Here is a 13294-nt window from a genome sequence, read left to right as displayed (position 1 = left end):
GTTCAAATGAATAAATGAGTGTAAGATGTCATACAGGACATCTCAATGACAAATAAGAGCGAGGACAAATGTCCTGTCACAGTCCATGAGATCAAGGCAGCACTACAGACAACAATGTACGTCTCCAAAGGCACAGAGCTGCTGCAGAATGGTTCAAGGTGGGCTATGAACACCTCTCTGAAGGAGCTTGATCAGACAATTAATTTATATTGTACTGGGGAAAGAACAGCACCACAGAACAATAAAGAGAAAAACCATCATTGATAGCTGCAGCACCTAGGTCTGCAGTCAGCAGTTAGACAGTCAGCTGCAGTCAGTAAATCTCTCTGTGAATGTTTGCTTCTGTTCCTGATTGAAAAACAGCTTCTAGAGTCACAGTGTGGAATGAAGACAAACACAAAACAATTAATATGCTCCTTTCTGTTGGCAAAAGTGGAGGAACAAGGACAGAATGAAATCTTGAGTTCTGTGTAGGTTTTTGTGATTGGATGAGAGGCTTTGGTCTGTGAGCTGACCTGAACTTCATATTCTTTTGGATAAGAAGTGCCTTTTATGTTCTCAGTTGTCCAACGCTCAAGTACTCAAGATTCTGTTGGTTTAGGGGCAGCTCCACAATGGAATGCCTGGCAGAGAAAAGGGCAACTGAGCCTTAGCTGACCTCTTTCTTGGGACAAGCATTGTCAAACAAGGATGTGTGACTGAGCCGTTTGTAATGATTTGCACAGCTGGGCTGGACAGGACAAGCCACTGCCAATTGTCCCAGATAGTCTTCCAAGTGCAGGAAGGTTTTCTTACTCTCTCTAGACCCCATGTTAAGCAGATTTTACAAGACCTTTGTGTGCTATGGTATGCTGATGGTCTGCTGATGGTCTGCTCTGATCCAGTTCTTCATTTGCACTGGGTATGTTCTGTTGCTTAAATCTGGCCTTGCATTAACTCCCAGTCTGAGCACAGAAAACCACACCAGACCTCTCAGAAAGAGCACAGCATGCCTTTCTCATATATTATCACATCAGAGCTTCTTATCCTCCATGTATTTTCTTATTGTGGGTATGTTCTGAACCTGAAACTCCAATTCTTGGAGAGAAAACTTGACTTTGTATAACTCATAACAAGAAACAAAGGTCTGAATCAAATGCATACAAAGTTGTTCTGCAGGTCTGGAACCAGGACACTACACAGAAGCCAAATTCACCAGGTATAAAAAAGCCACTCAGATAATTTTCATTCTATTCTTGCAGAGTGATGGTGTGAAAAAAATGAACACTGACAAAAGTACAACTGCTTCCTGAATCTGTTTGTAAGTCCTAAAATACAGGCCATATGGGATGAGCTGGACTTGTGATACAGGTCTGGACACTCCCATAATTCATCTATGATAAACTAGACTAAGAGAATGGGAATCATGGTTGTTTAGCAGAGAGTCTTGAAGGACTTTTGAAAGGCAGATTTCACTGAGTTAAATACACTGACCAACTCTTACATGCAGCAATGAAGACCGGTGTGGTTGAAGTAGAAATAAACTCTTGTAGTGGCCCTGAACAAGAAAGGGATAAAGAGTGAAAATAGTGGCATAAATCTGAGAAGCACTATAAACAATGGCAGAAAACAGCTTATTAGGTGAAGGCACACAGGTTAGAAGAATCATAGAGTATCTTAGGTTGGAAGGGAGATATAAGGATCATTGAGTTCAGCTCTCTGTTCCTTGTAGAACTACCTATAAATAAACCATATGACTAAGACCACTGTCCACTCACTGAACTCTGACACACTTGGTGCTGTGATCACTTCCCTGGGGAGCCTGTTTCAGGGTGTGACTGACCACCCTCTGGATGAAGGAACTTTGCCCAGTGTCCAATCTGACCTTCCATTTTCTCGTGGCCCATCACAGGTCACCAGAGAGAGGAGATCCTTCCCCCTCTTCTGCCCCCACTGAGGAAGTTGTAGGCCGAGATGAGGTCACCCCTCAGCCTTCTCCTCTCCAAGATGAGCAAGCCTAGTGAGCTCAGACACTTTCTGTAAGTTTTGTCCTTGAGGCCTTCCACCATCTTTGTCATGCTTCTCTGTAGACGCTCATATTGCGATGTCCTTCTTACACTGAGGTGCCCAAAACCGCACACAGGACTTGAGGTGAGGCCACATCAGTGCAGAGCAGAGTGGGAAAATCACAGAATCATAGAATGGTTCGGGTTTCAAGGGACATTAAAGATCCACCCCTACCTTTGGCAGGGGCAATCTGCTCCCTCAACCAGCTAGTGATGCTGTACCTGATGCAGCCCAGTATGTGGTTGGCCCTTTTGGAACCAGAACACACTATTGACTCATATTCAACTTGCCACTGACCCAAAACCCCAGACCTTTTTGTGCAGGACTGTACTTAACCAATCATCCCCCAATTTGTACTTGCAACCAGGATCACCCCATCACAGATGGAGAATCTTGCACTTGCTCTTGTTAAATTTCATACATTTTGTGGTTGCTGAGCTCTCCAGGCTACACAGATCTCTCTCCAAGACCCTCGAGGGAGTCCACAGCTCCTCCTAGTCCAGTATCACTGCCATATGCCCACTTAGGCATGTTCTTTTCTGCTTTTTCATAATTTGAATCATGACTGATAATCATTATTTTGTGGGCACAAAACTTAAAAGCAAAGCAATGAGTGATACATCCCCTGTGACTTGGGGTTCAGGCACCACCTCCCACTATTTTATCATACGGCAGACTTTCTTCTGGCTACCTTGCACCAGAAAGCACTTCTGCCTCTCCTGATATCTGTGTTATCACCTCACCTCCTGGGCTACATCCTCTGACAGAAAACAGCTCATCAAGGGGAATGTAGATTTATATGGCACATTTATTTCCACAAGAGATAGCAGACTGAGGCAAAGAACCCTGCATTGCCTAAACTTTTGACAGCAGTACAGGAGCCTACTCTTCTTAACAGAGATCACATTTATGTCCCATATGATCTAAAGAATTATGTTGCACAGACTCTGGAATCCCCCTCCTCCCTTACCCTGCTTCTCCCCCACCTTTTACAAATCATGCAGCACTTTGCAGAGGTCAGAATGGTTTCTCAACTGTTTGTCCATTCTATTATTTCAATACAGAACAATAGCTTTTATAAGTGAAATGCTTTTATAAGTGAAATATATTTGCTATTGTATATTATGATTGTCCCACAGACCATGAACACCCTTCTCACTGGATTTCACAGTTCCTCCATCATCTGTCAGGCCATTAAGTTACTCATGGAAGGTCTGAGAGATACAGTGCAAGTGCATACACAGATACATTTGGAATGGACAGTTTTTTACTTTGTCTAGAATTATGTTTTGCCGTTAACCCTTAAAAATATAGTATTTTGCCAGAAAACCACATTCATACAAAGATATTTTATAAATATTCCAGCTTCTCAAAGAAAATGTTTCTGTTTTAGACTTTCATCTCAATTAGTTTTGTCACATGCACTTTTCTTTACTTCCCCAATTTCCTTAGCAGAATAAAAGGCTAAGTTCTGTCCTTCCTTCTCTTCTGTCTAGCATGGGTGCATTTTGTACATTCAGAAAGGAAAAACTGAGAGAGATTTCTGGTCTATTACTACAACCATAATAACAAATTGACTAATTATTGACATATTGACTAATAACTGCTAATTATGTGTGACATTCCTAAGGTTTTCACATTTTTTGTTTCTACTGCTATCCCTGTATCTAGTTGCAAATGGGGCATTATTTCTCAGCCTTTTCTCCAGCCCAATGGTCCTGATTTATGGGTGGAAAGCACTGTTATACAGAATAAAAACCTAATATTTGTTCTTTCCTTTCAATCAAACACGAATCCATTGAAACAAAAAACTGACCTAATACCATAAATTTATTTTTATGGTGTCAAAAGTCAAACTTCTGAAGGACAGCAATGGGTGGGTCATAATTCAGACTGTATAAATTCCCAAGGGCTCAGCCAGTATGCCCACATACAGCTAGAAAGCTGTATTGTCTTTGGTGCTGAAGCTTGAAGGTAAGCATTTCTATTGGAAAATTTACCTTCTCACTGCATTATTTCTTGTTTCTGACTAAACTTAAAAAAAGAGAAATTATTGCTTTTTGTTTGATATTTTTCAGGACAGAATATTTGCATTATATTATCTACAAATCTTACCTGTGTATATGCATTCTACACTATTTTATTACATGTAAAATATGAATATTTGGTGTTTTGGGGAGATTTTCAACATTATTCTTTGTGCTTAAAATATTATTTTGTGCTTAAAACAGTATTTTATTTCAGAGTATCTTATCCTCCCATTCAATACCTTTTAAGCTTGATTTTGACAGACAAGTAATAAGTTTGCTTGGTTGATCTTTGGTTCAAAAGAGTGCACTGGGAGCAGAACTGTGGCGTTCAGTGAATTTGCTAAGTTTATTTTAGTGTGAAATTTCCCTGAGAGTTGCATCCCTGAAAAATACAGTTGGTGAACACAAGACAACATAAAAAAGTGTGTGGGTGTAGAGATGCAAACTTTTTAAATAACCTGTAAATCCAAACATGGATACAGAGAGGAGAGAGAAATGTGTGTGTGTATATCCCAGAGCCCAGTCACAAAACACCTTGGTAGAGTTTAATGCTACAAAGAGAAACTTGAGCTCCCAGTATTTAGCTCCTACATAAGGGGCTGGATTTTAAAAAACAAAAATTAAATTTCTCAGACAGCTTATACTGTGGCATGTTTAAGCAAAGCAAGCTATATCTGAAAGCACAATACAATGGAACACAAATTTTGTTCATCAGTCTTGCTCTCAGACTAGGTAACCTTAGATGAATTATATTGCCTATCCATGCTTCTATTACTCAAACAAGGGTAAAGCTATGGGTCTTTGAAGAACTACTGACCAGTAAGTAGCACGTAACAAAAAGATATTTTACTATGCCTACTTATTTAAAAAAAATAAAAATAGCCAACCTCTGCTTTTACTGTCCAAACCCAGAGCAAGTCAAATATAATTTGCACTTAAATTTCCAGCTTTGCAAGTATATCAAAGACATAATCGTTTCTTGTTTTCATCAAGCTGCTACAAAGCACTAAGGAATTCTAGCCTTCAGTGGATGAGAAAATAAGTGCAGGAAATTGTTGTTTGACTGCTTTGAAAAGGTAAACAGAAATCACAGGTAGATTCCAGACCTCTGAGGACCTGTTACAAAAAGGTAAAAGTATGGAAATGCAGAAGGAAACAGATTTGTGAAAACAGTTTCTAACAAACATGCATGAGAGGTGAGCATAGCAATTGACATGTGAACACAGAATGACTTCCAAACCACTTGTTTATGTTTTATTGCCTGAAAACTCCTATTAAAGTGCATGTGCTTTGTGTGTATGGTATTCCCATCATTACACTGTTATTGTACTTCTGCTCTTTGCTCTAGGCAATACTCTTGCACAATGGGCTCCATTGGTCCAGTGAGCACGGAAGTTTGCTGTGACATATTCAGGGAGCTGAGAAGCCAGCATGTCCAGGAGAATGTCTGCTACTCCCCTCTGCTCATCATTTCAACCCTCTCCATGGTCTACATAGGTGCAAAAGATAACACCAAGGCTCAGATAGAAAAGGTGAGACTACATTTAAGGATTTAAACCCTCCGGCTGCTCAACAGATCCACAGCCCTTGATACGATAATGTCCCTCAGAGGCTAAAAAATGTGGATCCAGAGTTATCAAAAGCTGTGGCCACCTAAAACTCCCATAGTGTTAAACAAATGCATCAGCCTGAAATCTTGAGACTGGATTTAAATTTGATCATTGTTAGCAGTAGAATTCTCAGACAAAAACACATTCTAGTGGTTCTTTGTTTGGAATAGGGAAAGGAGACAAAATCCTAAGGAAAAGAGCCAAAATCCTAAGGAAAAGAGCCAAAATATATCCCCAGACTGCAAAGTGGGATTTTTTTTATGTGTTTCCTACAGCTCTCACTATCTTCATAGAGAGTGGCTGGTTTCTTACCTGTAAGAAAGTTGGTATTATTGGTAGCCCACACTGGAGCTGAATCCTAGATGTTCAGTAGAAAAAAAGATCATCTAAGCTGGCAACAGTAGGCATGGCTATTCAGAGATGGTACACAGAGACTGCACTTTTTGAGTCATCCAGCTTCCCAGTTACTTAATGGGTTTGCTTCAAACATTATGTGTCAATCTCAGTTGCATAACCTTTTCCTTGTCGTACCTGTTATTTCAGCTACTGTTATTCTTAATTACAGGCTATCCACTTCGATAAAATCCCAGGATTTGGAGAGAGTGCTGAATCTCAGGTACAGAAATAATTTCATCTCCTTCTCTATGTCAGTTTCTCCTGGAAGCAAAAGCTATCAGATAAAGCAGTCTCTTAGCAGTTCCAACCCTTCTCCAGTGTGCTGCTAATGCTCCTCAGCCAGCATTTGGGGGAACATATTCATAAGAATGCACAGAGAAGGCAGGTAACAAAGGATTCAGAGCAAGCATAAAATTAAATCCATCAACATAATATTGGGCAAATAGGGGGAATTTATAGATATTTGTCTGGTTAGGCAAAGTAGCTGAGTGCTACTGATTAAACAGGACTGGTTGGGAGCTGATCTGCTGGAGCTAGATTACTGTAGCAGGTAATTAAAAGCCCCCCCCAATAAAGAAATTACAGTAGAAAACCAGCACCTAATTGTATATATTACAAAATTACTACATCAGCATAGGATGAACAGTTTTTTAAGCAGAAGCATCTGAACTATTCTACTCCTACTATTACATACTATTTCATATAGTATGTAATACCTACTCATTATTAAAACCAGGATAACATCATCTATCTTTTTATTTGTATTCACATCAATCAGTGTGGCACATCTGCAAGCATCCACTCTTCACTTAAGGACATCTTCACCCAAATCACCAAACCAAGTGACAATTATTCCATCAGCATTGCCAGTAGAGTTTATGCTGAAGAGAAATACCCAATCCTGCCGGTGAGTTGCTCTAAGATTTGATCTGGATGTCAAAGCTGTAACTTTCTGTAATGCAAAAAGTCTAGGTTCTGCCAAAGAAATTTTCCCTGTCAAAAGTCTAGGTTCTGCCAAAGAAATTTTTTTCCATATGGAAAGATTCTCTCTGTCCCAGCCCTAACCCTTGAAAGTCTTGAGAAAAAATGTGACTAGCCAAAAAGATGTTTGTGCAAAGTACAATAAATATCCAATCAAGTCAAGGTATAATTAATAAAGGTAGTTTTTCTTGGCAAGAGGTAACTCCAACTCTTTTCTCAACTTGCAAAACAAACCTGAAAAATAACTTCAGGTTCTCAAAAATATTGCAAGGTTTTCCATTGAAAGGAACATTTAATTTGAAATCAAAGGAAAATACCATTGCAAAGTTAAAATTTTAAAAGTGGGCAAAGTGAAAAAATAACCCCATACTTAACTGAAATAAACGTTGGTTTTGTATCAAACTCAGTTCTGGAAAATATTGTTTAAAATGTGGGCATATGCACTTGCTTGAAACAATGCATGTCAAATCTTGAGATGCATATGAACTAGGCCATGGTTTACTGATTATCCTTAATAAGCCATCTGCTCAGATCTGTTAACTTCATTCTTGCCTTTTACATTTGCAAAATGCTTTGCCATTTTGATCTGAGAATGGCATATTCTTCCTTTGCAGGAATACATACAATGTGTGAAGGAACTGTATAAAGGAGGTTTGGAACCTATCAACTTTCAAACAGCTGCAGAAAAAGCCAGAGAACTCATAAATTCCTGGGTTGAAAGTCAGACAAACGGTAAGAGGAAGCCAAATATCAGCACAGGTATTTTCCCTTCTGTCACCTGTTTGAACATATGAGAAGACTTAAGTCAGGTGATGAAAAACCAAAACCTCTCCCTCTGCTCCTTCTCCTGGATAATAGATCAGCTTCCAGATATAGAGTTATCATCTAATGAATTTTTTCCCTTGGACACACCCCTGCTAGAGGACTCTGTCTATCTGTAGAGACTTTGTGGATACGCAATACTTCCAGTCCTGATAAAAGGAACAACACTAAAATATGCCTTGTACAGATTGACAAATTCTTTGACAGCAATGTTTCAACTTTTGTCTGAAGCAAAAAGTATTAAATGTTTGGTTTAAGGTTCCAAAGATATAAGATATAAGGTTCCAAAGGTTCCTGTTGTCACAAAATATACTCATTTTGTAACAAGTAAATGTCTAGATCTTATATTTCTGTAATCTTTATAGAGAGGGAAACAACAACCATTGCCAACAGCAGTGAGCAAATCAACCTACAAGATAACAGCTACAAAACCAAAGCAATGTCCCTGCCCTACACTCTCCTTCCCACAAATTCTTTACCCTGCATTTGGTGTTGTAATTGCCAAGTAAGATGTGTTATACACAGGTGTGTTATATATGTTCTCTTTTCCTGTGCATTCTTAAAGGGGTGATTAAAAATATCCTTCAACCAAGCTCTGTGAGTCCACAAACTGACATGGTCCTTGTCAGTGCCATTTACTTCAAAGGATGGTGGGAGAAAGCATTTAAGGAAGAAGACACCCAGTCAGTTCCTTTCAGAATTACTGAGGTATGTGGGCAAACACCACTTTAAAGGTGCCTTCTAGAATTAATGAAGGGAGTAAAATTGTGCAATCTTCCTGAAAAAGAGCAATTATCAGTTTTAACCATAAGTAGACATTTCTACACTCTAGGACTGATCTTTGTGAAAATTATATCACTTTCTTTGGTTTTGCAGCAAGAAAGCAAACCTGTGCAGATGATGTCTCAGATCGGTACATTTAAAGTTGCAAAGATCCCTTCTGAGAAATGCAGGATCCTGGAGATTCCATATGCCAGTGGGTGGCTGAGCCTGTGGGTGCTGTTGCCTGATGAAATCTCTGGCCTGGAGCAGGTATGGCCCTGGCAGTTGGGTTTCAGAAAACCATAAACATCATGAAATTAAGGTGCTAAAAAACTTTTCACAATAAAGTTATCTTAAAGCAGATCTGTCACCAGCACAGATCTAAATATTGGCCACATGGGATTGTTGCATAGTGGCCCACAGCTGTCTCAGCAGTCCTACAAAAGTTTGTGCTAAGGATGGATTGCTAACAACTGCTTTAGAGGGTTAAATTTTTGTCACTGCAGAACAGATTCTCCTCAGATAAGCAGCGGTTACTCCAACAGCTTGAGCTCCAAAGCTTTTATATCTCAATTTCTGCATACTGAGGAGCTTCCTGGGAAGTTCATGTTAGCTTGAGTTTTGACTATTGATAGGTTTGACAGCCTTCAACATGCTTCCTTCATACCTTCAAAAATTAGGCTATCTAAACATTGAATATGAGGGGTACTGGAATGGGTAAAGCAATTTCAAAAAGCAAAATGTACATGACATATTATTGTTGACGTGAACAGAATACAGGATATTGCCATTAGCAGGAATGCAGTTTGAATAGGAAAAGTTATGTAATAAATCAGAGTCCATTGAAATGATTGCACACTAACTCAAAGAACCTAAATCATAAAAATAAACAGACATTTGAACAGAGCTAAATTCTTCTGTAATAACTGACAGCTCATTTATTATTGAAGAAATTGAGCTGTGTTCAAATGCCTCTAAATAGTTCAGGTATTAGCAATTGGTTACCATTAACACTTCCTTACTTGGAGGTCCTAAATGTGGATAGAGCTTACAACTCATAAGCACAGAATGACTTTTGGAATATATTTCTAAAGAAAAGAAGATAAATAGGCAAGACCTTTGGTGAAATTTGCTGAGTAGCCATCTAATTAAGACTATTACTTGTCAATGAGCCTATTAAAGAAATAGGAAGCAGGACAGAGAAGAGAGAGTCATGATTTGCTTTCCTCTTGTAGACACATTGATCCATATATATGTAGAAAATACACCATGACAAGAACAGTCAGTTTGAGAGAAAAAACCACAAATGGTACTGCATTGCTAAAACAGAAGCTGTGACCTCATCCCAGAGATCTAATTTGTTTGCTTCCTTGCAGCTTGAGACCGCAATCACCTCTGAAAATCTCAAGGAGTGGACAAGTTCTAGTAAGATGGAAGAGAAGAAAATTAAAGTTTATCTCCCCCGCATGAAGATTGAGGAAAAATATAACCTCACATCTGTCTTAAAATCCTTGGGTATCACTGACCTATTCAGCTCATCAGCCAATCTCTCTGGCATCTCTTCAGCAGAGAGCCTGAAGGTGTCTGGAGCCTTCCATGAGGCATTTGTGGAAATCTATGAAGCAGGCAGTAAAGTGGCAGGCTCATCAGCAGCTGCTGTGGATGACTCAAGTGTCTCTGAAGAGATTAGGGCTGACCGCCCCTTCCTCTTCTTGATCAAGCACAACCCAAGTGACAGCATTTTGTTCTTTGGCAGATGCTTTTCCCCTTAAAGAGAGGAAAGCTAAAAGAATTACTCTCCCTCACACCAAGACCCAAAGTGCTGCAGTATCAAGGGTAAAAAGAAACACAAACTTTCTCTTTCACCCATACTTTCTAAAACCAGAAGGCTTTATTTAAAAAAAAAAGAAAAAAAAGAAACAGGGAAAAAAATAACAAAAAGAAAAAATAAAATGAAGGCAGAGAAATTATGCTGAGAAAACAGAGCCCTTTGCCTTTCCTTTCCACAGAGTATTATTATTATTTTCTCATGGATGAAATTAAGGGAATAAAAATCCAACCAATGAAAGCATGAGCATTAACAGAGAGATGTTCCTGGTGCAAGTTAACAATAATAGGGCCAAATCATCACACTGAAAAAACACAAGGCCCTTTATCAGCAGAAGTTTTATGGGAATAAAAGACAGTCTTCTAACTAAGCCAGGTCTCTCCGTGGACAAATTTTGTGGTGACTCCTCTGAATTAGTCACTCAAAAGTTCCCAGATTAAACTCTAAACTACCACCAACCATCTCTACTCTGATAAAGCAATTGATTTTTCTTTCTGCTCCTGATACTGCATGGCTCTTCCTCACTTTCTAAAGATGCATTATAGGAATCTTGTAATTTATATTTCTCCTTAAATCTTTTCAGCTCAATCATCACGACCAAACATGGCAGGTTGCTATTCAAATTTTCTCGATGTGTCCCTATATATAGTGGGTCTTGTGGATGTACTCTTTTACTCCTTTAATCATAATAAAAACATGTTTAAGCAAATACCTTTCATTTGGAGTATTTGAAGTGCACCTGGGGCAGGGTAATCCTGCTTATGTATACAAATTTGGGGCTTTGGGTGGATGGAAAGTTGAGTATGAGTCAACAGTGCCCTGGCAGCCAGAAGGGACAACAGTGTCCTGGGGGGCATCAGGCACAGCATCACCAGCTGGGCAAGGGGGTTTTGTCCCAGTCTGCTCTGGGGTGGCCTCACCTTGAGTCCTGTGTGCAGTTTTGGCACCACAATACAAGAAGGACATCACACTACTGGAGTGTGTCCAGAGGAGGGTGACCAAGATGATGAAAGTTCTCAAGGGCAAGACTTACAAGGAGTGATTGAGGTCACTTGGCTTGTTCAGCTTGGAGAAGAGAACATTGAGGGTTGACCTCACTGCAGTCTACAGCTTCCTCAGCAGGGGCAGTGGAGGGGGAGGTGTGATCTCCTCTCTCTGGTGACCAGCAAGGGCATGAGGAAATGGAATGAAGCTTCATCAAGGGAATGTTAGAATGGACATTAGGAAAAGTATCTTCATGCAGAGGGCTGGTCATTGGAACAGGTTTTCCCAGGGAAGTGGCCATGGTGCCATGCCTATCAGAGTTCAAGGAGTATCTGGACAATGCTCTTAGTCATATGGTTTATTTATAGATAGTCCTGCAAGGAGCAGGGAGTTGGACTCAATGATCCTTTTGGGTCCCTTCCATCTTGAGATATTCTGTGTTCCTATTATTCTTCTACCTGAGTTGGTTCATTGATTTCAGAGAGGTGAGAAATGAGAGTCTGTCTTAAATCTGGGTTAAGATGCAATATTGAGACCAATTTTCTGCCAAGAAGGGCCCAGCATGACCCATTCTCCCCCATGCATGTAACTCAGACTAGTCAGATACAAGACTTCCCGCACAAAACATGATTCATCCAGTTTCTCTGAAACAGGAGTTGATAAGCAATCTGGAAGGCAGCAGGATATGTGCAGAATAAACATGCCACTGAGACACAGCACTGCCTCAGAGAACACAGGGGAATGGGAAATGGGAAGGAGTTTTTTACTTATCTTTGTGGTGTGTTGACAAAGCTTTATAGGCTCTTATTTAGAAGCTAAATAGATTAATCATGCTAGGAGATGGGCTGTCTATGGCAAGTTATAGTTTTTCTCTGGAATTAATTATTCATGTCTCTGTCACTGAAGGAAGAAAGGAAATAGAACTGTAAGGAACTGTCATAGAGAAGTACCAGGAAAGTGATAGATATTGGTGGGTGCAGTTCATGCAAGAAGCCTATGCTTTCCTGATTCCAGTACAGCATAGACCAGTGGTGGGTGGACTGTGATGGAATGCTTTTTTCAGTTCCACCACACAGTATTTTGCTTGTTCTACTTGTTTCGGCTTCCCCTGCTCCATCCTCCAAAATAACACATACTTTGGCAGTACTTAGGGGACATGACCTGCTAGTAGCAAACATGATCTTGCAAAAGAATGAAAATAACATGACACCACCTTCCCTGGCATGTAAATAGTTCAAATGTATTCCTTCACTTTTCTTTATCTTAGTTGATTGCTGATAAAGAGATAACAAATGGGAAAATTTATTGCAAGAGAGCAAACAATGTGCTTGCTATTGTCGTAGAGTTTTTGTCGATCTGGTCACGGAAATAGGGCACCTGGATTCCTAAGAATACTTAATTTTCAGCAGATTTATTCTAAAACTGCCTTATTTCCAGGCTGGTTTAGTTTTTATCAATTGAAACATACTTCTTCACAAACAGAAGACACAAAGTAGTACATCTGCTCCTGTACATGGACAGATTATTTTCAGTGCTACCTCCTGATTTCTGTTGACTTCAGCTGCCCAGCACAGCAATGAGTAGTCATATTCATGTCCGCAGTAGTCGCTTCCTTAAAAGAAAAAAAAAAAAACCCTACATATTCCCAGTCCTGTTTTCAGAAACCATTTTGGAATTTGGCAAATCCATTAAGAAATGGACACTGGAGATGTCAGATGCCAGGCAGAGAAATATTTGTCTGAATGCTAAAAATTTCAACAGCCTTCCACACCTGAGGTACTGCAGCTTCTGTAATACCAGGCACCTAAAATACAGGCCCCTAAAGGAACAAGACT

At 39.7% G+C, this 13294-nt stretch overlaps 1 protein-coding gene across 1 annotated transcript; it reads left to right on the top strand.

Moving 5' to 3' along the window:
* Nucleotides 1-5440: 5440 nt before the first annotated feature.
* Nucleotides 5441-10419, top strand: LOC146441603 (ovalbumin-like). The gene is made up of 7 exons (XM_085052055.1): nucleotides 5441-5608; nucleotides 6252-6302; nucleotides 6861-6989; nucleotides 7678-7795; nucleotides 8451-8593; nucleotides 8762-8917; nucleotides 10024-10419. Exons 1-7 carry the CDS (start codon nucleotides 5441-5443, stop codon nucleotides 10417-10419), a joined length of 1161 nt encoding a protein of 386 aa, XP_084908181.1.
* Nucleotides 10420-13294: the final 2875 nt, after the last annotated feature.

This window comes from Lichenostomus cassidix, chromosome 2 (genome assembly GCF_008360975.1).
Source record: "Lichenostomus cassidix isolate B80296 chromosome 2, HeHo_3.0, whole genome shotgun sequence".
In the NCBI taxonomy this organism is placed as follows: Eukaryota; Metazoa; Chordata; class Aves; order Passeriformes; family Meliphagidae; genus Lichenostomus; species Lichenostomus cassidix.
Note: the sequence above shows the minus strand (reverse complement) of the source record. Positions and strands in the feature narration are given on the sequence as shown.